The sequence below is a fragment of the Diadema setosum genome, chromosome 7 (genome assembly GCF_964275005.1).
Source record: "Diadema setosum chromosome 7, eeDiaSeto1, whole genome shotgun sequence".
Lineage (NCBI taxonomy): Eukaryota > Metazoa > Echinodermata > Echinoidea > Diadematoida > Diadematidae > Diadema > Diadema setosum.
Genome location: NC_092691.1, coordinates 2916374 through 2942289, shown reverse-complemented (window position 1 = coordinate 2942289; position 25916 = coordinate 2916374). Strand labels below are relative to the sequence as shown.

General features: G+C 38.0%; 1 protein-coding gene across 1 annotated transcript in view; it reads left to right on the top strand.

Moving 5' to 3' along the window:
* The window catches only part of LOC140230779 (methyl-CpG-binding domain protein 2-like), a 70737-nt gene extending 45110 nt beyond the window's left edge, over positions 1 to 25627 (top strand). The window contains exons 5-6 of the mRNA XM_072310919.1: positions 319 to 481; positions 24543 to 25627. Of these exons, the coding sequence (XP_072167020.1) occupies positions 319 to 481; positions 24543 to 24568 (189 nt within the window). The 3' untranslated portion in view covers positions 24569 to 25627. The remainder of the gene's footprint in view (positions 1 to 318; positions 482 to 24542) is intronic.
* The last annotated feature ends 289 nt before the right edge of the window (positions 25628 to 25916 follow it).

The following is a 25916-nucleotide window of genomic DNA, read 5'->3' as shown; positions in this document are numbered from 1 at the left end:
ACAGTCTTTGATGTGATCACAGAACTATTCCTCCCAAAATTCTGACAATCCCTCGTGGCTGATGGAATGATAGTTTATCAGCAACATAACCCTTTGTGGAATTATTACCATCCAATTCCATGTTAAATGTATGTTAGTAAGTTTTGCCATGAACCTGGTAGAAATGTAAACACACTGTGTCAAAAGAATACAGACCTTTTTGGAGCAGAGCTTACAAGAGCCCATACACCTGCAGTGAACATGACGAATATGATAATTTAATACGTTGTACAGAAATGTGTTCAATAAAGTCAATATTTCTGTGCTTCGTTTGTCCAGCTTCACCTAGATAAGAACCCAGGGGTGTACCTCAACGCTGACCAGCCCCCCTGCCTCAAGTTTGTCGTGACCGAAGCAGACATAAGAAGGCAGGAGGAGCGGGTGAAGGAGGTCCGAGAACGTCTCCAGAGAGTCATGGAGGGCGACCCAGATGCAATACAAGGTGAGCAGGACATAGGTCAAAGGTGACATGCAGTTTTAAAATAAAGCGATGAAGTAAAAGATGGGCTCATCATTGATTGCTGGTCGATGAACAGGGCAGTTAATGTTTTAACTTTAGTTGAGCTTGTGCATTGCAACAGAGTCTTTGATATTTTGGTATTCAAAGTTTAGCTGGATTTAAAAGTAGTTATTACTCAGTCATGGTTTTAAAAAAAAAAATAGTCCCAACAAGAAAACAAAAAACAGACAAAGAAACAAAACAAAACTGTAATGCAGTTTCCAAGTAACAGTAACTTTGAAAATGCCTCCAGTGGAAATAAAGAGATCATAATTATAAAATTTTTATAGACAGGTTAAAGCCATTATGATTTACTGGAATTTAGTCACACTACTCACCGAGTATACTGTGTAGACTGATATAGGCAAATACTTTTGTGCGTGAAACTGAAAGGATTTGTATCATGTAGATGACTGGACTTCTCTTGTGAAAAAATTATCAGACTTTGAGACCAGTCAGAGTTGAATGTACTTTTGGAAGAATGAAAACCAGAAGCCAAGCATTTTATAATGTGAATTCCTTCAAACTAATGATTCTTGGGTTGAGTTATTTTAATTACAGTTGGTTGACACATTGTCCTTCATTGATGTGAATAAACAGTGATTATTCAGTGTTTCAGTTGTAGTCATGATAAAACTCATAAGCATACATGCTCAGGTTAGACTCGGGTTGGTGGATATGATGGCTGTCTAGTAATCAGGAGGTCATTGGTTTGTGTCCAGTCCAAGTATGTATGCCCATGATTTTTATCGTGGCTAGTATTAAAACACTGAATAATCAGTCTTTATTAACATTGATGAAGGGTAATATGTCAATGAGTTGAATTGATAGTAATTCCATGTCTACTTTTGATGTGAAAGTACAGTACAGTCTCTTCCAAGTATGTTTTTGTTTGGTTTGTTTTTTCTTAAAAGTACTTGTGCCACTTTGCATACTTAGATGTGTCCTTAGTGACTATTAGAAAAACTGACATGCATGCTGTAGCTGTGTAGTGGCTTGTGGTTATATATGCATGCTATTTCTGATGACAAAAGAAATAAATGCATTTATTCACTGGAAGTAATTTTTTCTCTTGTCTTTAATCTGGCAGGGTCAAGGGAAACTGCATGAGTTCCATTTTCAAAATGAATCAAACGTGCTGGGTCATTTAAATTTGTATCTTGCAGGAATTTAATCTAGCTAAGTGTTCTGGATTTGAAGATGACATTGCGCTCTATAAGATATTTTTTGTAATGTTTATATAGTTTACTTCTTTCTTTTTTTTACTTAATGTAATGTTCTATGGACGGTAAAAAAATACAAAGCACCACTGATAATGTTTTGATGAACAGGATTTTGAACTTCTTGAGTCATATGACCCTAGCAGTCATTTTTCGCTGTGTGTGTGTGGGGGGGGGGGGGGTTAAAGATGTTATGCTACTAATTGAATTTCCCTTGTATTGGCATTACTGTGCTCATACTGTGTGGGTGGTAATCAATGCTGTATTTAGCACAGGCAATATGGGGAGTTCATACTGTAATGATTTATGCCGAGTGCAGTATCTCTTGATAATTTCCTGTCATTAATCAAGAATGCTGTTCCTTTTAGAGAATGCTAAAAAAAAAATGCTTTGAGATTCTCTTTTGTCTGTGCCAATGTATAGTTGTAAACTTAGTGCTAGTGTATAGATAAATGCAGTGTTCCATGCAAAGTTTATGATCCATTAAATACTTGTAGTGCTTGTAATAACTGCATATTTATGATATATTAGCGCACTGTGCATGACTGTAGCGCTAAATGTGCTTTGACAAGTTATAAAAAAGATACCAGTTTAGAAAATGATGACTCTTAACATGATTTTTATGATATGTAATAACAGACATTTATGGTTCCTATAAGCCACTATGACGTCAGCATAACAGAGTTATTGTGCGCAATGACCCATTTTGTTTAGGCACATTCTGAGTTCCCATGAAGGAACAATACAAGTATGACAGCATCAGGCAAGCAGTATCATTTTATGATAAAATTAAGAAGCCGACTAGTGGGGCATTGGAAAAGGAATTTTTCCTGCAAATGAGTTCAACTCTGCTGTTGTCTTCCAAATGCCCATTGACAAACCAGATTCTGATTATGCGCTGTTTTGCTTTTTTTTTCTCTTCCGGGATATTCCTGGGATTTTTTCCCCTTTTCCCTGGAATTCCATCCTTGTATCTTTTTCCCTCCATATCTCCAGGCTTGAAGCTGTAGCAGACACCTCCGGTACCCAATGTCCTCCCCCTTAAATAAAGGTAGTACAAGCCAGCCAACAGATAAACAAACAAACTAAACTATAAAACTTGTTCTCTTACCATCACTCTCTGTTGTATCATTATTCCAAACTCACTATCTTCTGTCCACTATTTTCGATGCACTCCTGAATAGATTATTCACCCTGGGATTACTAATGGTATAAGGGTAATGAACTTTTGAGTAAAAAATACTGTCATTTTATGCACCGCCAGGACAGATTTGATGAGATACAGAAGAAAGAAAAGACAATTTATGGTTCCTGTGCATTCAGTGAGTACATTTGCATCTGCCATCAATACTGCACTGTGCGCATTATCTGACGTAACAATGGATAACATGAAATGTTTCCACACAAAATGCAATTAGATTTAAATCAGTCAATTTGTATGAAAGTCAGTCTGAACAAAGCCTAATCCTGTGGAAATCTGTGAGTTGTATTAAAGGACAAGTTCACCGTCATTAACACAAGGATTGAGAGAATGTAGCAGTATTAGTAGAACACATCATTGAAAGTTTGAGGAAAATTGGACAATCCGTTCAAAAGTTATGAATTTTTGAAGTTTTTGTGCAGTCACCGCTGGATGAGAAGACTACTGCAGTGTATGATGTCACATGCGTACAACAATATAAGGAAAATATAAAGAGAATTTCACAAAATTTCATCTTTTGAAAAAAGTACACATTCCCTTGACTCATTACTGACATATGTTATGGGTAATACTATTCCAATTGCCTTTAGAAAGAGGCAAGTCAAGTGCTTTTTCATTATGTGAAAAAAGTGAAAATATGTTGAATTTTCTTTACATTTTCTTTATACTGTTGTACTCATATGACATCATGAGCCTTTGTAGTCTCCTCATCCAGCGGTTCCAACACAAAAATTTTAAAAATTCATAACTTTTACATTGATTGTCCAATTTTCCTCAAACTTTCACTGATGTGTTCTACTAATATTGCTGCATTCTCTCAATCCTTATGTTTATGAAGGTAAACTTGTCCTTTAAAAGATCATCATTTTGTTGAATTGTTCACTTTTCTAACTTTTCAAAGAACCAGATTTATTTTTCTTAGAAAGTTAATGTATAACATTGGATTATAAAATAAAAATAAAAATTTCAAACTATGAAAGACATTCAAGTCATCAGTCATTCTGGACTCCCTTTTTTTTTTCTTCTTTATTTTGAAATATTACGAAAATCTCCTTTTTGCAGTAACATATTGTTTTTACAAAGACTCACTATTTTAGAATCTCTGCATATTTTTTTTTTTAGTTTTGCTTTCCATTGTTATCTACAAACCTACATGCATAACACTATCAGTTTCAGTCAAACTGAGGTTTTAAAGCACAGATATAAAACTAAATGCCAAGCGAGTTATTCCAGCTCGCTTTTATTGCTTTTCCTGTTTCCAATCATTATATGTGCACTGAAACCTAACCCCTCCTATGCAGTTCCAGGAACCATAACTAGAAACGTAAAACTAATAACAAAAATCAGGCTTCCTTCTTTCAGAGGGTAATGGGCTTTGTCTTTTTTATCTATTGCACTCTGAACTTTGACCCTTGTGGATGGGACTGTGGGATTGGTATTGGTATATTAATTGTCTGGTCATTAAAATAATTTGATTTTGATAGGTTCATGGTAAACAAAGTATCATTCGCTATTGGAGAGATGATGTCTGTACCTTTCTATTGAAGAATTTCCAATTGTCTGGTCTTTGCACACTATATTATATGCCTTTGCTTCATTGCAGTGCGAGAGGTTTTTTTTTTTTTTTTTCCATTCATCAGCCACCAATGAAGAAATAATGCACAAATAGTATTCATCACCATAATAATCTATGAATAATTTCAAGTATGTTAATGTCACTTTAACAGCAGTGCACGCTTTTATGCCGTTGAACAGAGATGAACAGTGTGGACTTGGGGTCATAAGGTCAAATGCCAGAGCATGCTTGGTCCAAGGAAAAGATTAAACTTCAAATTTGATGATAAATCTGACCTCTTATTCTGTGTGAAAGGCAGAGAAAAATAAAGAAGAAAATATAATTGTTATAACATGTCTAAGTCGATCAAAATCAGTATAATCTTCACTTCTTTAATGACAAAAACAAAAACAAAGACAGACAACAGTCAAATATTAGAAGGCTCTGTGTGTGTTTTCTGCTATACACCAAATGCAGAGAGGAATTTACATCTGTATTGCTAGAAGGCCTGAACTTGCATTAAATTTAGCATCGTATGTAGATATCTATACTGGCAATATTTGGGCAGAATCTGTGGCTGTGGTATTTTATCAATATTCAGGAGACTGCAGTCTACCCCTATCATTATACTCTTCTTCTTCTTTTGCACTGTTCTAATTTTTCTGCATTTCATTTGATGCATGTACATGTACTAACAAATCCACACTCTTAAAGGGATGGTACAGTCTCAGTTGAGATGGGGCTTCAGTTTTCCAATGTTTTTTTTTTTATGATGATTTTATCAGATAATGAGAAACATCTTATGAAATATGAAAGAGCATATGTAATTCTAAGAGGGATTCAAAGTTTATTTGGTGGAAATTGGTTTTGAAATGGCTGAGATATCTAAAACAAAGCAATCCTGATAAAAGGTAGGACCCACCTTTTATGAGGATTGCTTTGTTTAGCTTTGTTTTTGGATATCTCAGCCATTTCAAAGCCAGTTTTCATAAAGCAGACTCTCTTAGAATTTTATGTTCTTAGCCCATTGAGGATGGACTGATTTTGCTACAACACACATTTCCCATAGACCCCTGCTCGAGTATACTTGGGACTCGTCCTCAGAGGGTTAAACATTTCATGAAATGGTTTCTAAAAATATCTTGCAAAAAAAGTAAAATCTGAATCCTGACCTCAACCAAGACTGTACCATCCTTTTAAAGGGTATGTGCATTTCCCACCTATAGGATAACATTGATAATAGAGTTCATAGAGTCATATTTGCCGGTGTTTTGAAGTGATTCTACAAAAAGGAAGGGATAAGAGAAGCATTTGTACCTAGAGCCGATCGGTGCTATACCTTTTTAGTCTGATAAATTGATAAGCTTCTCCCATGTCGACCATCAAAAGTGGTATCATAACTCTTTGCTGCTTGTAGGATGTGTAATCAGCTCATCTAGTGAATGCTGCATCTGCAAATGAGTAATTCTGCTGTACTGAAATCATGTGTGGATTCATTTGTTCAGGCTCTAACACGCACCGACACACATTAAAAATAATTAGCAAATCTCTCGCCTTGGCCTTGTGTGGTTTCACCTGTCTTTGTGCCGTCTTTCATGTCGTGTGCTGCCTTTCATGTTGTGTGTTGTCAGTGTGCCTTTCACGTGCAAAACTAACAAATTAAAAGTTGGTCTGCAGGGCGTTAAAGTAGAAGTGCAATGCATGTTGAAGGACATAATGCAATGTATGTATTTCCCACCAGCCCAATTGCTCATTTGGGCAAGAGCCCTACATGTTAAACAAATACACATTCATATCACTCACCCAATAACAAACTCTAGTTGGGCTAGAGGGCAAGCAGCTTGTGGGTTTGTAGTAACCCACAGGTCACAATCCTGTGAATATCTCTTCATATAGGCTTATGTTAAAAAAAAAAAATGCACATATTGTGTTTCATAGATAATGAGTAGACCAATTTCCAATATCTCCGGTCCTAATATTTGCAAGGAGGGTTTATCTGCTCAGACACGGCTCAGAGGTCCTTACGGGAAGACTAAGGTTTTATAATTTGAAAAAATTTCACGCAGCCTCTGCATATACACCTTCACAAGCGTCATCCCCCTAAAATTTAAAAGAAAGCATGCCCTGCCTACAAATAAGGTGCATTTTGTAGAAAATTCACCCTTATCAACCAGACCTCATTGGTTTTTGACTGGCTTATAAGGCTCATTTAAAGGGATGGTACAGTATTGGTGGGGATGAGGATTTGGCTTTTAACTTTTTGCAAGATACTAAGAACCACTTATGAAATAATACAGAGCATACCATTCTAAGAGGAATTCAAAGATTATTAGATGAAAATCAGTTTTGGAATGGCTGAGACACCTAAAAACAAAGTAAAACAAATCAATTCTAATAAAAGGTACATGTAGGTCCCACCTTTAATTATGATTGCTCTGTTTTGGATATCTCAGCCATTTCAAAAACAATTTTCAATACATAAACATTGGATCCCTCTTGGAATTATATGCTCTTTCGTATCTCATAAGAAGTTTCTTATTATCTCTCCAAAGAATGTTCGAAACCTGAAGTTAAGTCTCAACCTAAACTATACAATCCCTTTAATATATTTTTCCCAAGATTTACATAGTATCTTTTCATGAAAAAGTGGTGGGGCTGGTCCACTTTAGTAATAGGTTTGAGGCCTAGAGTGGTGGAATACCAAGCTGATGTCAGTTGTCATCTGCAATAGAACAAGTTTTTGGGGAGAAATTTGAAACATTAGGAATGGAGAATTATTACCTATCTGCAGAGCAAGATGATAAGCATCAAATTGTTGTTGCATCTCGGCCGGCCAGCTTTTAAAAAAACCACATTGTAGGCACAGTTTTGAGAGCTTTGGTTTTGAAAAATTTCTCCAGTCTGACAACTTAACAAATCACGACCTCCTGACCAAACTTTGACAGAAGAAAAATTAGGCATGTGTATAGCAAATATCAGATATAAACTGACTTAATCTTCAAGTCCATGACCCCTTACCCCCCCCCCCACCTATCCGTGAAATGATATAGGATTATAGCTTTGAGGATGAAGATGGTGTTGGTATGGGACTAAAGAGGAAGAAGATTGCAATAGTTATTGTTCTTATTATCGTCATTGATGATGTCATCCTCATATTTGTTATTGCTGTCGTTGGTGGTAGTAGTAGTAGTAGTAGTAGTAGTAGTAGCTGGAGTAGTCATGGTAACAGATTTAATAACATTTTAATCATCACTATCATTATCATCATCCTCATGAGCAGAAGTGGTCATAAGTGAGATTGGTTAGAGTTTACGACAGCAGCATTCTTTAAGATGCTCTTAGTGCTGTCTGCTGAAATGTAGGTCAACAGTCATGGTGTAGGAGTGTAAACAGCATATATATAGTGAGTATGAGAAGCTAACAACAACAACAAAAGTGATCATTTTTTTCGATCATGTTCCTCATGATTTTTAGGTCTGCCGTGCTGTGCGGGGGATGAGCCATTCATAAATCATTGTTCATACTCCCCAGGGTGTATCATGTAGGAGCTCAGAAAGCCTTTAATTTACAGATTGTTTGTATGAAGTGTAAACACATCTTCTCTCACTCTCTCTCTCTCTCTCTCTCTCTCTCTCTCTCTGTCCATCTGTCTTCTATCTATCTATCTATCTATCTATCTATCTATCTATCTATCTATTTATTCCTAAGTCTCTTCTTCATCTATGCCAGTCTGATCTCGTTTTTTTCTCAAGTGGTGGAGACAATTTGGTGGTATGCGCATATGATATAAATATTTCTAAATTCCTTTCGCTTGGCTGGATATCTCCTCTTTGCTGCCTTGTCTTGCTGATGGCTTCAAGGTGGAAAAATTATATCATATTAAAGTTCAAGTGTGAATGGTGATGGGGGCAACGTGATAACCTTAAGTAGCCCAAGTATGCCATATTTATGCCCCGCAATTAATCTTCCTGGCGACTTTTCTTTCTCGGAGGTCGTTAGGGTCAGGGCCCTGTGTTTGGCCCATTCCTGTCACAGTGTATGGGTGTTAGATGCATCTCTCTTGACTGGTGAAAGGGTTGGGTGTTGTGTATCACCAGGCAGGTTTTAAAGGGTGGTATAGTATTGGTTGAGGTAAGGATTCAGCTTTTAACTTTTTGTGAGATACTTTGAATCCATTTTATGAAATGTCAAAGGGCATACAATCCTTGGAGGAATTCAAAGTATATGTGATAAAAATCCGTTTTGAAATGGCTAAGATATCCAAAAACAAAGTAAAACAAATTGATCCTGATAAAAGATGGGTCCCACCTTTTATTGGGATCACTTTATGTTGGATATCTCTGCCATTTCAAAACCAATTTTTATTAAATAAACTTTGAATTCCTCTCAGAAACATATATCGTCGCTGGGGCGACAAGACCTCGTATCTACAAAATGTCAATTGTTCAGGAGAGCCAAAAAACATGGCGGCCAAAGCGCTGTGGCAAATGGGATAGCCTTTCCTTTGACATAACATGATGGCTTCATGTTTGGAGTAAGACAGTTGGGATTTGTACAGGACATCACTCAACCCATTATTTAACCATTAATCGAAAAAAGTCATTTTCACCAAAATTGCAGATACAAGGTCTTGTCACCCCAGCAACGATATGCTCTTTTGTATTTAGTAGAGGTCTTTCATTATCACAAAAACCATCATAAAAAACACTGGATACCTGAAACCCTGTCTGTACTGAAACTGTACCATCCCTTAAAGCACTCTAGTAAAATGTATGTGAAGTGTGGTATTTATTCTTTATGGGTGATACGCTCAAGAGTATACATCACCTATTGTGTTTGTCAGAATTGTTTTCTTTATTTATTAATATCTGTATTTGTATACTCTATGTCACTAAAGCCCCATGGCCAGCTCTCAAGAAATTTTCCATCCTCATGTAACATGGCCATGTCTAACTGCTATATATGTACAATGTATTTTCTTTTTAATTATTGCTTTATGTATTTGAGGTTTTAGCCCTTGATTTATAACCATTCATAGAAGGATTTCCTATGAGAGCAATGGACGTGAATGAATTCTGGTCACCCATTTTCAGTATCACAAATGTTCTCAATCTACAGTTATATGTTTTGCTTTGATTGTTTAAAAGTATTCGTGAGGATGATTAGCTATGGATTTGGAGTTAGGCTCAGCAGCCACTTCAACTCAACACCTTCCTTGCTTTAGCCAAAACCTGATGGATGACATTGTAGCACGGTGAAGGAATTGCCCTGTCAGAACTTTTGGTTTCTTTGGCGACGATGACGTAAAACTAGTCTCGACATTTCTGGGTCTCCCACCCTGTATGGATGACCTTGGGCTGTGCAGAGTCACTACACCAGTCATTTATCTCATCCAGGCTTGGAGAAATTTCGGTGCAGAAACTTTTCCTCTCTTCATCGCTTAAAAAGAGGCCTACAGGGTGTTCAGACACACAACAAAAAAATGTAGGCCTATACCAAAATAGTATAGCTGTATGATGAATTTATACATCTGAACGCTGACTAACGAAATGATGCATAACAAAACGACATATAATGAAACAACGGTCAGAGCATCTTTTTGAACTAGAACTCGATAACAAATCACCATTCCATGTGTGTCTGGACGTATTGCGACCATAGAAAGGTATAACTGGCTGGGGCTTGATAAGAGCATATGAAAAAGGTAAAGGACAGGCAGAGGCTAGCACTTCTTTTACTTCAAAACTGGTGCCGATGTGCAGATAACCCGCTGGGAGTATCAACTTGGCGGCGCAAAGCTCTCAACAAATTCTGGGCTGTGGAAGAGTAAAATTGATGCATATTCACGAGTCTGGACTGTGAATGAGTGAGACTCATCCATATTCATGAGCTTTGCGATTATCTGATTATGGTGCAGTCGTGTGTTTGAATGCCAACATATGCAATCATATATTGTATATCCATCCCCCTGCATTGCAGGAATGCTCCACTTGCATGAAAGTAACAGCAGTCCTCAGACAAACCTTTAACTTATTTTCTTCTTTCTACCACCCCTCCCCCCCCCCCCACTTTAATGCAGTCCAGGGTTCAAAGGTCGTGCCTGTAGTATGAAGACCTCATGTTCCACATGTTTATTATCCCATCAGATTGTTGAGGATCCTGTTGGGGTACCAGAGAGTGCCTTTTGAGTGATGCCAGCTCACTCTTGGCCGACATCTAAATGGGAATGGTCCCATCACCCGCACCCATGGAAATGCCAGCAGAGATTCCAAGCGATCCAATAACAATCTGTAGCATAGTAGAGATTTAGTGCCCCTGTTTGGATTTTGACATACGAACTCTAATCTGGAAGAATAATAGGGGCTGAATCAATTCTGAAATCATCAATTAAGCAGTTGTAATCCCAGTGATATTAATGCTGAAGATAGGTATTTCCTGTCATTTCCTGATGTTTCTGGGCTGGTTAATTTAAATCACAGGGCTAAAATGTGCAGAAACTACTTTACTGAGTGACAGTACATGGATCTAGTAAAATAAGTGGCCCTCAACTTTCTTATCTCTTTCTGACAAATGTTGGTATATCTTAAGTGTTTTCTGTGATACTTTAATCTCTCTGAATGATAGTTATCATCAATTTCTTTTTCTTTGTAGGGCTATAACCGTTAAATTATTTCTTTTTTTTTAACAGCTGAAAAGCTAAAACCATAATCAGGTTGAAATAACTTACCCCTATTTCTGACTTAAGAATTTCAAGCCGATGATGATAGTGCTATATTAATTTCCCTATGACAGCAATGTGGCTGAGCTCTTCCAACAGTCGATAAGAGGTTGGTGGGGTTTTTTTTCTTTCTTTCTTTTAATGTGTGTGTACTGGAGACATGAGAATTGTGTCACATAGATTTTATTCATTTTAAAAAAATGCATCGACACAAATCTTTGCAGCGTGAATTTACAGTCTTAAAGGTCCACTTTACCTTTGGGAGCAGTGATTTAAAAAATGTCAAGATATCACATTTGATGTATGTGTGTAGGTCTGTTGTATCACAAAACATCCTACCATCTAAAATGTTTGTAATAAAGCCTACAATATAAGGAGATATCAGTATTTTTCGTGATAAAGCATAACTGTAGACGCTTTAGTCTGGAAACATTTTTATCATAATTATTGTTCACATTTTGTGTATTTAACAACACTTAACATCGATAATATGGATTCAAATCTGTACAGAGCTTGTTTCTATCCCTAACTCTCATTTTAGAACTATTTTAAAGCACTAATGCTGGGTTTTTGTTTCATCTGCAAATGGTAAACTATGCCTTTAACAGAAAACTCAAATTAATTGCTCTGCACCCTAGCTGGTTACCTTGAGAAGAACATTATATCTAATGATTTGACTGATTCGTTATGACCGTGAGATTACAACAGTGTAATCACCATACGTGTCATCTGTCGCGATGTACGTACATCAATCGGATGCGATACCAGTGTTTCTTGTTTAGTGCCTCAATAATGCTCTGCAAGCGTTAGCTACCAGTGCATTTCTGCTGGTAAGGTACCAGGTTAATACTCTGTCTGATAATTATTCTCAAATAGAAAAGCAGTGGATGAAAGTAAAATATTCAGGGCAATTTGTAGTTGGGATGAAAAGGGAATGGGGGTGCTCAATGGTATAAATGACGCCAAACCCAGTCTTGAATTTGATAAATTTTACATCAGCGATTTTACACACATGCATTACAGTCCACTCAGCTACAAAGTTATTGCAAAGTAATTAATTAGAGTGCATATTCACACTTTTAATGCTGAAATGATAGTAGTGATAGTGATGATAGTAGTTGTAGTAGTAATAATTACGCTAAAGGAAAGTAAGAACTGCTAATAAATAATAGTGGCAACAAGAGCTGTAATTATGATAATGGTGATAATATTGATAATAATTGATAAATATATATAATTTATTGATTATAATTTTGATTACAAACAAATAGTAAAAGATAATGATAGTTATAATCCTTATTGTCATGGTATAATGCTTTATCATTATCTTCATCATCATCATAATTAATGTACAAGCAAGGCTGAATGGCAACTGGTTGTAGAACTGATGATTGGTAATAGTGCTTCAGCCACAATGGTGGCAATTAGTGCATAGGTCACTCTCTTTTATGTGCTATTTGTTTTATCAGTGCTAAAAGGTGGCAATGGTGATGTCATCCCATGTCAAGGCATGTTGTACTAGTTAGATGGACACAGAGCTGCAGCTTTACGTGTAGTTTATATAGCAGGCTCATGTTAGCACAGTTAGCAAAACACTTGCTGTGAGATGTGATCCCTGCAGGCACTGAATTACGTCCAGTAAATTAAACACCTGCATGCAAAAGCTCAGTATGCTTGAAATTGAGGGTCATTGCATGCAGCGCACTGCACTTGAGGATTTATCGTTGAGTTCGGGGCATTGCTAGCGAAAGGGTCATATCATCTGTAATCGGCACCAGGTGAATGTAACTCATTGTTTGCAGCTAATTTGCCTGTCGTTGATGACAAAGTATCCGTGTGAACATGGCTGTTGTAACAGTTTGTAGTGAAAAACAGAAAGTCAAAACTGACCATGATGTTGGCACGGCCATCCTGTATGTAAGGTGAATGACCTTTGCTCCCTGCTTCCTTTAACGATGGCCACATCAAGCTTCTGTAGTGGGATTCACACGTACAGGAATTAGCGTCATACAACTCTCAAGATTTGCATCGTGATTGAAATCTCAAGATTTCTGCCTGTGTGGACAAAAAAAAAAAAAATCCCACCAATTATTGCGATCAGCATCACGATGCAAATCCCAAGAAATCTTGTGCTTAATTTTTGATTATCCTGATAATTTGCTCCGCGGTGACAGTGTAAACGTTGGACCAAATAATCTCGAGATTTTATATCCCATCATTCAAAGTGCACACCACACCAATGTGATACGCAAGAGCAATAGATTTATCAATTTATCAATTGCTAATTAGTGGGATATTTTTGTCCTTGCAAACGCTTCCAAAAACTTACAAGGTATGGATCACGATCCTTATCCCACTATTTTGTACATGTGAATGTGGCTTTTGTTTCTCATATAAGTTTTTATTTATTTTTTTGTTTTTTGTTTTTTATTTATAGGATGCTGTACTCAAACAGGAAAATATTACACGAATGAACATCAGATATTAAAAACAAACTTCTGAATTTCACTTGTGAATATGAAAGGCTCATAGTTTTTATTTTTAATAGGCTTCCTTCATCTTTCTTCTTTTTAGCATTGACTGCTATTTTTGAGCGTGCTTAACGAGGCAGCTATTTCAGTAACACATGTGCAGATAAATAGATAAGAATTTTCATCTGTACTTATTCCATGAAGAAGAGTACAGTAAGTCATCTAATATGTCAGAGGCATCAGTGTGCCAGAATATTTTGACGTATGCCATTTATCGTGGATGCGACATGACGTTTTGGAGCAGAGAAGTGCGTTTAGCAATATCATGGTTAAATATAGCTGGTAATCAATTCCCTCGAGACGGTGGAACGAGTTTTCCCCCAGGAACATCCAACAATTTATGGCCCCAATTACGTTTCCCTCGTCGGTAGGCATCTGGCTGGATGTTTTGCGGTGGCAGCAACTCCTCATATTGTACGTGTGGGACTAAGTGACGAGACGTGTGGAGTCCACCGACTTGCGACGCGCCCCTGAGATATGAAATTAATGAGGCAATTTTGTCGGCCCGTGATTTATCGCAGGAGGGGTCTCCCCTGCGAAGAATTGACTTTTCCACCGAGTACAATGTGATCTCTTGCTGGCTAGAGAGAGAGGGAGAAAACACCTCAGAAAACCAAGAACCTGTTCAACTTGTATGAGTGAACTTCCCAAAAGTGAAACTTTCCTGGACCCAAAGAAGAGATTTAGATTGTAGTTTTCACAACTTGTGTGTGTTGAAGCTAGAGTGCTGGGGGGGTTGCCCCAATGGCAAGATCAATTAATGAGAGGGTGGATTTTGTCTTGCTAGGAATGAATACTTACAGAATATATCTTTAATCCCTCTAGACAAGCCAATTAAATCTAACCTTTATGCTTAATATCTGATGTATTGGTGTGTGAGTCTTTGTCTTTGACGGAATTGATAATTTCAGCATATTTTGAATCTAAAGTTGTGCATAGTGTTTTTATTGACATGATCAATAGACAGATTAACATGTGTTAATATTGATATCAAACTTAACCATATTCAGATCTCAAGGGGCAGCTGTGCCCAATGTACCTAGATCTATGGATATTTTCCCGCCTTTGCCAGGCATTCCTAGCCAAGCCTATTCCTAGCATTAAGCTGTTCAGCTCATGTATTCTTACAAAAAGCAAGACAATTCCTGGGATACTGACCAGTAAGCACTGATTGGTGCTATGTCATGCGGTCCCTGGGCAAGCTTGCTGGTAGTATACGGGAATCTCTGTTCTCAAGATGTGCATACAATGGAAATATGTCAGTAAAACTCTGTATTCGTGAATACACATCTTTCATCACTTCTTAAGTTTATAGACCTAAAATGTAGAAAAGCCCGTAGTATTGTGCACAAGTTAATGTAGAAAAAGAGATTACTGATTGTCAAATCAAAAAAAAAAAATGGGAAGTAAGCATGGGAAAGTGTGGATGACAGACTAGCCTGAACAAGATCATTGGTAATGTGTCTCCCCCCCCCCCCCCCCCATCTAAAAATGGGTCTGGGCAACCGCTGTGGGAATGCTGTCCGTTCATGTTCCTCCTGTTGAGCAAACGCTGCACAAATCAGCCGTTTCTGCTTAATTGCACGTTCCGCTGCATCGCGAGAAGCAGCCCCGTTTGCAGAACTGATCCCGCCGTCTGAAGATTAATGTCATGAAAAATTATCTCGGTGCAGACAAAATTTCTCTTCTCATGGTTGCTCCTTCCGTCTTCACACAGCACAAATATTTTAGACGTGCGAACCTCGTTTTGAATAAAGGCAAGTATAAATTGATGGAGAGTCTTAGACAGACAATAAATGCTTCCAGATTATGAAGCAGAAATGGGGGAGAAATTTCTATGGACATGAAGATATCCTGAAGGGATAAGAGAAAAAGGATTTCTAGGAAAAGAAGATTCCTAGGGTTCCATGAAAGTCGAAGGAGATCACTCAGTAGTTAGTATTTGTTCATTGTCTGCCATCACTCCTTATAAAATCATGAAGTACAAGCAAATCTTAGAAATGATGTATGCGGAAACCTCACAATTGGGTTTCAAAGGCAAACTTTGCCCTCTTTTACTTAATGGGAGGAAAACCTTTTACAAAATCTCTTCTCTGCCTTTACATCATTACAAGGGTTTCTTTCAGCGTAATGACAGAGTTGACTCTTTCTTTATAGCAGTCTTCCATTTTCTGAGGCCATTACTAACTTTCTGGAAAGGAACAAAATTTTGTAAGTTCAAATCCTTGCATATAGTGGTCACCTTTCTAATGTGTGCAGTGACTGACTGATTTACCTCCTGTTAATATTTCACTATATTTCAGTAGTTGCCACAGACTGCAGATTCAGTTAAATTGTTACAACTGAACTATGTTTGTATGACAACCATGGTACCTTTAAATCTGAACTAAAGACCTATCTTTCCAGCAACTTTATGAATGATATGTGACATATTGTGGGAGCTGGATGCTTTTGAATGTTCTGCAGATAAACATTTAAATGCAGTTTATCATTATCATCATTATCATCATCATCATCATCATCATCAGTTTCAGCCCTATACCTCAGCACAGCAATTAGTCACTGGTCTTACTCCAAAAAGTTTTAACATTTCACGGAACAACCTGTTAACCACAAGAGAATAAAACTGAGATTGATATACTGCCAGGTTTTTTGCGCTTTTGAAGCTAGTAAGACATAAATTTAGTAGTGACATGTTGGGACTTTTGACATTCATATGAATATTGTGAACATGCGTGTTATATATTTTATTGATGATTTGTGGTAATAAGAAATTGACCACCAGACTGTCTACAGTGTTAACCTGTGTGTAATGACCGCCTATTTCGTTTCTCGTGAGTGGTAACTATAGTTATGTTTGACCACAGTCTTGCACAGTGCCATGATTTTTAAGCAACTGAAATCGGGTAAAACCGTGGTGAAGAATCCAGTGGGTAGAATTGTGTGTGAGGTATATTGAAGGACTTCAAAATAAATGGTACATGGATCAGAGAAGGAAGGGCTTCGTGTCCAAGCGAACCTGGAGCATTTGAAGAGCTCCATAATACACAAAGTCAACTCTGTGCGAGATGGATTGTACATTTTCAGTACCTGGTTCTCAGATCTCATGTGTACGGTGACCAGTCCACTGAATCAGGGAGGTGAATTCAAAGATATGAAAAAGGAGATATCTTTCAAGAAACATTGTCGTTTAGGTTTTTGTTGGGTTTTTTTTTTTTTGTCCATAATGCACAAATTCTTTGAGTCAGATAATTTGATGCACTTCCTCCTGTCATCCTCTTTTTTTTTTCCTTGCTTGCTCTCTCCCTCATTTTTGTCTCTATCTCTCTTATTCTTCTCTCTATCTTCCTCCATTTTCTTTCTTCTCTCTCTCCTTTCTCTCTCTCTTGCTCTTTCTCATTCTCTTTCCCTGCCTTCCTTTGCATGTAAGCTTGACTTGAGTTTTAGAGAACGGCAAAATTTGCCAATCTTGCTTTGTGCTGCAGTCCATCGCGTCGTCCACCGTTGAGACGAGGAGGGGAGGCTTGGGTGCTCAGCAGGGAGCATTTCAGCTGATGTATTTATCTCCTCATAGGCAGTTTTAGAAGGAGTGTTTTTATGCAGCCTCGAAGTCATCGTACAAAGATTGAGAACCACTGTGGGGTTTTCTTTCTTTCTTTCTTTCTCTTTCTTCTCCCACCCTTCCCTCTCCCCTTTTATGAAGAGGGATCTTTGCTCTCTAATGCCCCATCTGTTGCCATGGTAACTGTCGGATACACTCTGTATCCCTCACTGACTAATGCACAATCGTGTGGGCATGAATGGGGAATTCTACTTCATATATTACTTTGATTGTGCAGATAATTTTTGTTCTCCCCTTTCCCGATCTCCCCATCCCCCCCCCCCCCCCCCCCCCCCGTATTCCATCCCTGTTATTGGTTGAGGTGCGGTTTTGTGTGTGCGAATGAAGGATTACATCCAAGGTTTCTTCTCTCTCCTAAGAGTTCCCCCTTCTTCTTCATGATGCTGAGTTTTCTAAAGATAGCATTGTGGTCTTGTGGTATAAGACTCCACTTGCAGTTTAGCATACAGGTGTATACCCAAGGGTCTCGCTCTGGCCGCAAAGGACTTAAAGAGGATTGTGGTGTATTGACAACATGTGTACTTGCAAGCGTGTGAACTATTTTCATCCTATACCCTGTGAGATTCTGTATGGAACGTAACCCTCTCCAAACCACTGGTTTAAGAATGTCATTAGGTGCGTTCACATTGATGGTGAAATACCGTGGTGCTTTGTAATGTGAGCAAAAATGCTCTGCAAAATACATCATAAATCACATCACAAGATATTGTATTTAGGGTGGTAATTCAAATTTCGCACAAAATATGCGTGATTTGAGGGTGAATCGTGTCATGAATTGCCCCTGATCATACAGAGGTATATCTCTCATATGACCTGATACACCTTGTGTCTTTTCCCATTGGAGTTATGTGCACGGGCAGTGCTTTAATGCCAGAAATACCATATGTCCCCCCAAAAAAAAGAAAAGATTACAACGGGGCCCTCCGCAACAATAACTTAAAAGATACTGAATCAATCCAAATATAGTTTCAGGATACAGTGTATGAAACTATAACTTATTACCCACATCCTGCAGAAAACCCCATCCCATTTGCTTCAGTGGCCAAAGAGAAATGAGGATTTTTATAGAGCAAGTCAGGAATCCCTTCCCTCCAAGTTCTGTCCATAATGTTCACACATTAATATGCAGTTCTCAGGGCACGCATGTGCTAAACTTGGAAGAAACAGACCATGACATGCTTTCCAATGATCCACATTTCTCTGTGACCGCTCAACCAAATTAAATGGTTTTTTCTGCAAAATATAGGTCACATGTTATATTTTTTAGACCCTGTAATAGCATTCAGACAGTTTAATCATATTGAAAGTTATCAATGTGGAAATCTGATTGTAATTTTTTTTTTGGCGGGGGGCCGTACTACTGTAAAAGTGGAAATTTTCACGGTGTTGAAATTTTCGCGCAACCAGAAACTAGCACGAAAATAAAAGCACGCGAATATTTTTGCTTGCCATATGTTCCCGTACTTTACTGTCTTGATTCCGCGGAATTAAAAACACGCGAAACTCCTCTTACTGGGCCGAGCGCGTAAAATTAGCCACGCGAAAATATCCACTTTTACAGTATACAACGGTATTACGTGAATGACGATGTTACTGAGTGAGTTACTGCCACATCTTTTACCATGATATTTTGCCAATGAGGAAGGTACCAACAAAGTACTGTGGTATTTAATACCAGGTATAATTCCAGTGTGAATGCACCTGTGGATTCATAGGCGATGGCTTTGCCATTGGGTTTTAGCCCTTTCTCTGCCAATGAGTCAAATGTGAACAAATTTGACACACACACCTATGGACAATGAATTAATGTGGCACAAGGAGGTTTAAAGTCGCATAGTCCCGGTAGTGTAGAGGGCGCTGTTGATGATACTGCCGATCACCGTTAGCATTGATACGAAGATTACCGAAGTTGAGCTGTCATCAAGAGTGAAGTGCCTAGGTGTTGCTAAGTAACGTTGCCTTCGTTGTCTTCTCTGTGCGTCGCGCAGTCTATAGTAATGCCAGGGTGCGTGCATATGTGCTTCTTATTATGGCATCACAAAAGAAGTTTGCTAAAGCTGTCATCCCCCTCAGCCGAATCATGAGCCGAATTGTGATTGGACCACTGACTACAGTGGATCGGACTTCTTCGGACTCGGGGAAGTGGGCCACAGTGTAAGCGCTAAAGAGAAGTCGATAGCGTAGGTCTTTATAGGAAACTTGCGCCGTGCGCCCGCGTACGCATTTGACTAAACCACCGGACAATGTGCCTTTAAAGGAGCTTTGAGTTCAAGTAGAAACTTGATCTGCATAAAATCAAGGCATCATATTAGCAAAAGACTCATTAACATAAGGATTAAGAGAATGCAGCAATATTAGTAGAACACATCAGTGAAAGTTTGAGGAAAATTGGACAATCGATGCAAAAGTTATGAATTTTTAAAACTTTTGTGTTGGAACCACTGGATGAGGAGACTACTAAGGCTCGTGATGTCATATGAGTACAACAGTATAAAGAAAATGTAGAGAAAATTCAACATATTTTCACTTTTTTCCCCTAATAAAATAGCACTTGACTTGCCTCTTTCTAAAGGCAATGGGAATAATATTACCCATAACATATGTCAGTAACGAGTCAAGGGAATGTGTACTTTTTTCAAAAGATGAAATTTTGTGAAATTCTCTTTGTATTTTCCGTATATTGTTGTACACATGTGACATCATACACTTCAGTAGTCTTCTCATCCAGCGGTGACTGCACAAAAACTTCAAAAATTCATAACTTTTGAACGGATTGTCCGATTTTCCTCAAACGTTCAATGATGTGTTCTACTAATATTGCTACATTCTCTCAATCCTGGTTAATATGTTAATGAAGGTGAACTTGTCCTGTAAGTGAATTTCACAGGTAAACTATATTAAAGGTATAATGATGACATGATGACTGCACAGTCACATGACCAAGATTTAATATTATTATTATTATTATTATTATTATTATTATTATTATTATTATTATTATTATTATTATTATTATTATTATTATTATTATTACCTTTTTTATTATTATTATTATTATTAATATTATTATTATTATTATCATCATCATCATTATATTTATTCTATGAACTTCATATCTATGCTGATTACATACTATGCAGGATGATGACTCACCAATAGTAGCCAACTAGGAAACTCATTTTCCTTTCTTTTTTCATTTCCTTTTTAATTTTCTTTCAAATTTTCACAACATATTGCATTTGTGTTTGCTGCTTTCATAGCGCACAAAGAAATAAAATAGCACATGATGCATTCTTTGTTAATCCCCATCGTATGTTTTTTCATTGGTCAGCACATCTGCCAGCTTGCTTTCTCAGGCGTTTCCCACAGATTTAAGATGATATCTGAGTGTCCATGAAAAGGGATTATGTAATCCTTCCAACGCTGTTGCATCACTTAACCTTAGTCTTGGGCCGTTGCTAAGTCATGCCTGAGTGGGTCATCAAATTTCATTCGGGATCAATTGTCAGGATTAATTAATGGAATGTTAATGAAGTAGCCTGGTAGATAGTAGAGGGGTATGTTCATGTGTGAAGGGTAAGTGATGGGGCAGTGGTTGAATTGATGATGATAGTTTTGGTTGAGATGGGCTTCGGGTTTCCATCTCTTCTTTTGTGAGATAACGAGAAACCACAAATGAAATATTAAAAAGCTTACAATTCTAAGAGGAATTAAAAGTTTATTTGATGAAAATTGGTTTTGAAATGGCTGAGACAAAACAGTCCTAATAAAAGATAATAATAGTGATAATAATAATAATAAAACAAATCTATCATTGCTAATCATCAACATCCAGATAAGTTTGCTTTTAATTATGAAGCCAAAAGTTTAACAGCAGCAAGTAATTTATTGCCTTTTTTTTGTTTGTTTGCGCAGTAGAGAGATGCTCGCTGTGACATCTGCTCTGGCAATCGTTAAAGTTCCTCTGTCCGTGTGGCACAAACATGAGTGCTCGTCACACATCAGCTGCAATAGATGTGCCTCGTTTGGTGAGAGAGAGTGTGAATCAATTTTTGTTGATTAGTTTCCACAATGACGGGCGACACCGGTCCACGATGCGGCGGCACGGCACCTTTTGATCTATTGTACTCCTACCTTTGGCTGTGACCTTGAGCATGTTGGTAGTCATATGAAGCATTAACAGCCATCGAGTAGTTTTGACTGCAAACATTTTATTTCTGATGAAAGTGGCTTCATTTTGTTCAACATATGTGAAAGTAAAAAATCCTAAGTATGTTTCTTTTTTTATGGACCAGCTGAAGTAAAACAAAATAACAGAAATATGCTACAGAGTATGTCATCAAATCAGTTATGGGTACATTGGACTTAATGGTTATACAGTATGTCTTTCAATCAACACTGAATACATCGGGTGTCGAAAATTTGATCCTGAAGCGACCTTGGCTTGGCCTTGATTGGCACTAAAAAACTGCTTATTGAAATTGAAAAACTATTTCATTGGCTATGCATGAGTTGCCTTTATAGTTTGCTGGTAATGCAATATCAAATATTGGGATGACAATAATAATGTTTGTTTCAAGCACCAACCAAATCCAAAGTGCCATGTTTCTATTGAAAGCTAACTGCACGTGGGTGATTTTTTTTTTCTCTCTCTCTACTTTATCAAAGTAAATGTCACTGAACAAACAAACAAACAAACAAATCATATGGATCCATTTGTCATAAGCTGTACGATGCAGATTGGATGTTACTCACAGCTGTAAAATTGTAACTTCACTGGTTTCTGGTATGGTTTTCTTTATACTATAAAGCATGATGTTTTCACAGCATGAAATGATGCATCACGCGTTACCCCGGGGTACCGTAGTACCCCGGGTAACCGCGTTGTGTAGCGCCACCTCACATCCACTCGAGGACAGCCAGAGAAAAATGCATGCACTGTGTGTGCATGTACATACATTGTAGCATTCCCATGCCACTGCATGTTATACTATGCGTGCATGAAAGCTGCGATACCACTAGCGTGTGCTTTAGTGCAGTGCAGTGCAGTGGCTAGCGCGCGCTAGCTCCAGCACCAAAATAATTTCCTCTTTTTGGCACCCAGGGTACAACCTTTTTACAAAGATAAATAATTGAACAAAATGGCTGATTTTTATTTGGTACCCCGGGATACCATTTATGTCATCAAATGTTAATGAGTTGTTATGGATATGAGATATGAGATATGAATTGTTATGGATATGAGAGCATTCAGACATGATACATCGTATGAATATATATTGTATATCAAAACGATACTCAAACCATTGTTTCGATATATGGTGTGTATTCATATGACATACCGTATCAATATATGACCTTTCAGACACATAAAAACATCCCATTTCCATACATGATATTTCCATATGAGAATTCTCTAGTCTGAAAGAGGGGGGTATTTGGATTATTTTCAGGGTGTGACTTGCCTCTAGAAAATAACATTCTGTAGTCCATTCTCTGCATATTTTGCCAAGCGTTGACTGGCATTGATTCAAATAAACAGCAAGAAAGTAGCAAGAGTCACTGTATGACGGAGGAGGAGAATATTAATTTGATAGTTGTCTGATGTTCATATAAAAATGGTGATGAGAGCTGAGAGAAAAAGCACAGACTCATCAAGTGTTTGTGTTCGTGATCATGTTATCCTCGGTGATTGTGCAAAGTGGATTGGCAACCACGCAAAGTGCTATCGATGTGTTTTCGCAAAGTTTCTTGGCCCCTGTGTCACAGAGGACGGTTTGTCTTCCCCTCCAGTCCACAGCAAACGTTGGAGTACACACATGTTCGAAATATTGGCACACGCATGTTGGAATGCTGTCTGTCCTGTCCATGGCAGTCACTTTTGTCTTCAGCTGTTTTTTTACACAGAGATCCAAACTATAGCTTTCTTGCAAATTTTTGTACTGTTTTTGGGAGCCAAAAATACTGCAGGTTTCATGGAGATTGCTACTTTTTTCCAAATTGTATTTCTACACATGGCTGTTGCAGGACAGGTAGAAAATAGTGTGTTTTCCACCAAAAATATGCCTTTCAGCCTTTCATCCTTCAGAATAATGCCATGCTGTTTGATGAAACTTGTTCCATTCTGTGTGTTATGCTTAAGCATGGTCAGGAATTGCTCTTAAAAAGGGTCAATAGTCTTCACTCAAAACTGATACAGTTATTACAATGAGATGACAGGCTAATGATTTGATGGAGGTGCTCAAATCTCAGAGCCACAGTTTATAAATGATGTTAGGATAGCAACTCTTGATAGAATAGCAACTTCCCGTAGCAACAACCAATCAGGAAGCAGGGTTGTTATCATTACTGTGACAGTTGCCTTTATCCAGCAAGAGTTACTATCATAGCAACTGCTTATGAAATGGAGCTCAGAAGTGTAGGCTGGAAGTGTTTTACTCTGTATGCTAATGCAGTCTGTGGTTTTAAGATGAGAATCTATCCGACCATGGTGTTGTGCTGCATCATGAAAATGAATACCAGAGCTGTGAAGACAAAAGAAGGCAATGATAACATGTTTCCGGTATTTTTTATTATCTTATTCTTGTACATCCTGCGGACTATATATGTGGGAGTGTGGGAAAAGCACTGATTTAATATCATCACTTCATGCTACTGTACTTCCTCTTTAATGACACACTGAAACCAGAAACTAAAAGTTTCACTTTGTTTGTTTTTTTTGTTGGTATGTTGATGCATGTTTGTTTGTTTGCTTGTTTGGGGGATTTTTGACAGCTTATATATAAGCAGCAGTTTTCAATGAAATGTCACAAGGCCTTTGTGAAGAATAGCAATTTGCTACAGGTGAACACTACGTAAACTCCAGTACATACAGAGTTTGAAAGCAACAGCTTTCTTCAAATCTGTGAAGTCATTTTATACCTTTGAAAGATGCGAGACATGTTTACGAAGTCACACATGTTTGCCAAATGTGATTTTGTTTTACTGCTATTATAATGTCCTTGTCTCGAGCTTCACTTTTGCATCTTTTGTTTGTCTCTTCAAGGAGCTCAAGCTCATTGGCAGTCCTTGAGTGATGTGTTTGTATCAGTGTTGTTATCACTTTTACCTTCTGCATGTCTTTTTGTCTCCTTCCTCTATCGATTTTCTTCGTGCAGATGAATTAGAGTCGGATGAAGACTGAGATCGATGACGTCGGGTCCTCCCTCTCCCCTCTCTTTCCTCCCGACGATGGCGATGCGGATGACAGCAGCACCATTCGGCACCGCCACAACCGCACCCAACTCCCCCAGTCGTGAGAGCCACATCCCCTTCCAGCTACATCCCGTTGCCATGACGACATGTCATCACTTCGTCCTTCCCTCCTCCTCCTCCTCCCTCTTTCCCCCTTCTCAATCTCTGTTATCCCTCACACCCATCCAGTCTCCATGGCAGAAGATGGGATGAGGATGTGGAAAGATAGACAGAGAGATGAGACGAGGCGAGAGAAGGCGAGTCAGAGATGGAATCAGTTGATAACATCCCACAATGCACCGGGAGCTGTCCGTATCACGGCAGACGGTGTAAAGGAGAGACTGGTATGTGGGTTCTCTGCTATCTTTAAAGAGCTTGCCTTCCTCTCATCCCATTTCTTACCTGCCCCAGCAGGCAGACGGCATGCCAATTTTCTTCTCCTCCACATTCATCACCCTTTGACTCCTATCGCTTCAGTTTTGAAGGCATCGTTTTTGTTGTTACTGTTGAATTTTGTGTTGTCATTGATGATTCACGCTTTATCGATATTAAATTGTAAGCAACTCTATGAAATGTATATTTGGATATTTGTGTGTTAATGATGTAAAGTGAAAGTTTTTGCGTTGTTGTTTAAACTTTGTTGATAATTGAGATTATGTTGGACTGGTGAAGAGTATAACTTGGTATCGTGAGGTTTAAAGTCTGAATAAGACCAACTTCATGCACCTCCCTATAGCTCTACTATCCTGAATATTCTATTTAAAGTACAAATACTCTTCCACCATGTTAATAGTATAGACAAGATGAAAAAGTTCCAGATGCAGTTTGTGGATTGAGCATTATGGTATATCAAAACCCCAGCACGAATTTGGTAATAAATGCAAAGTGTGTTTGTTGATTCGGGCCCAGTGGCTGTTTTTAGGTGCATATCAAGAATTTAAATCAACTGTGCTCTTGGTTCAGCGTAGTCACCCTTAACCATGTCCCAACTCTGGGTAACCTTTGAGAAGTTTAGCTGTATTCTTTGGATGTAGGATTGTTCTTTATTCTACTTTGTGCGTATTTTTTACTACCGTTTTGCAAAATGTCACTAGTGAAACAGATACTAAGACACACGTGTATAGTCAAGATGGCTCTATATACTCCAGGTATTACTGAAAGTAATATACTTTACTGCATGGATGTCAAACAATATCAACGAAATTGCTGTGATAAAGTTTTAATGGTTTGATATATAAATGGATTATATAGCAAGTTGAGTAAGGATTAAAGTTTTAGAAAAGTGTTTATAAAAGAGT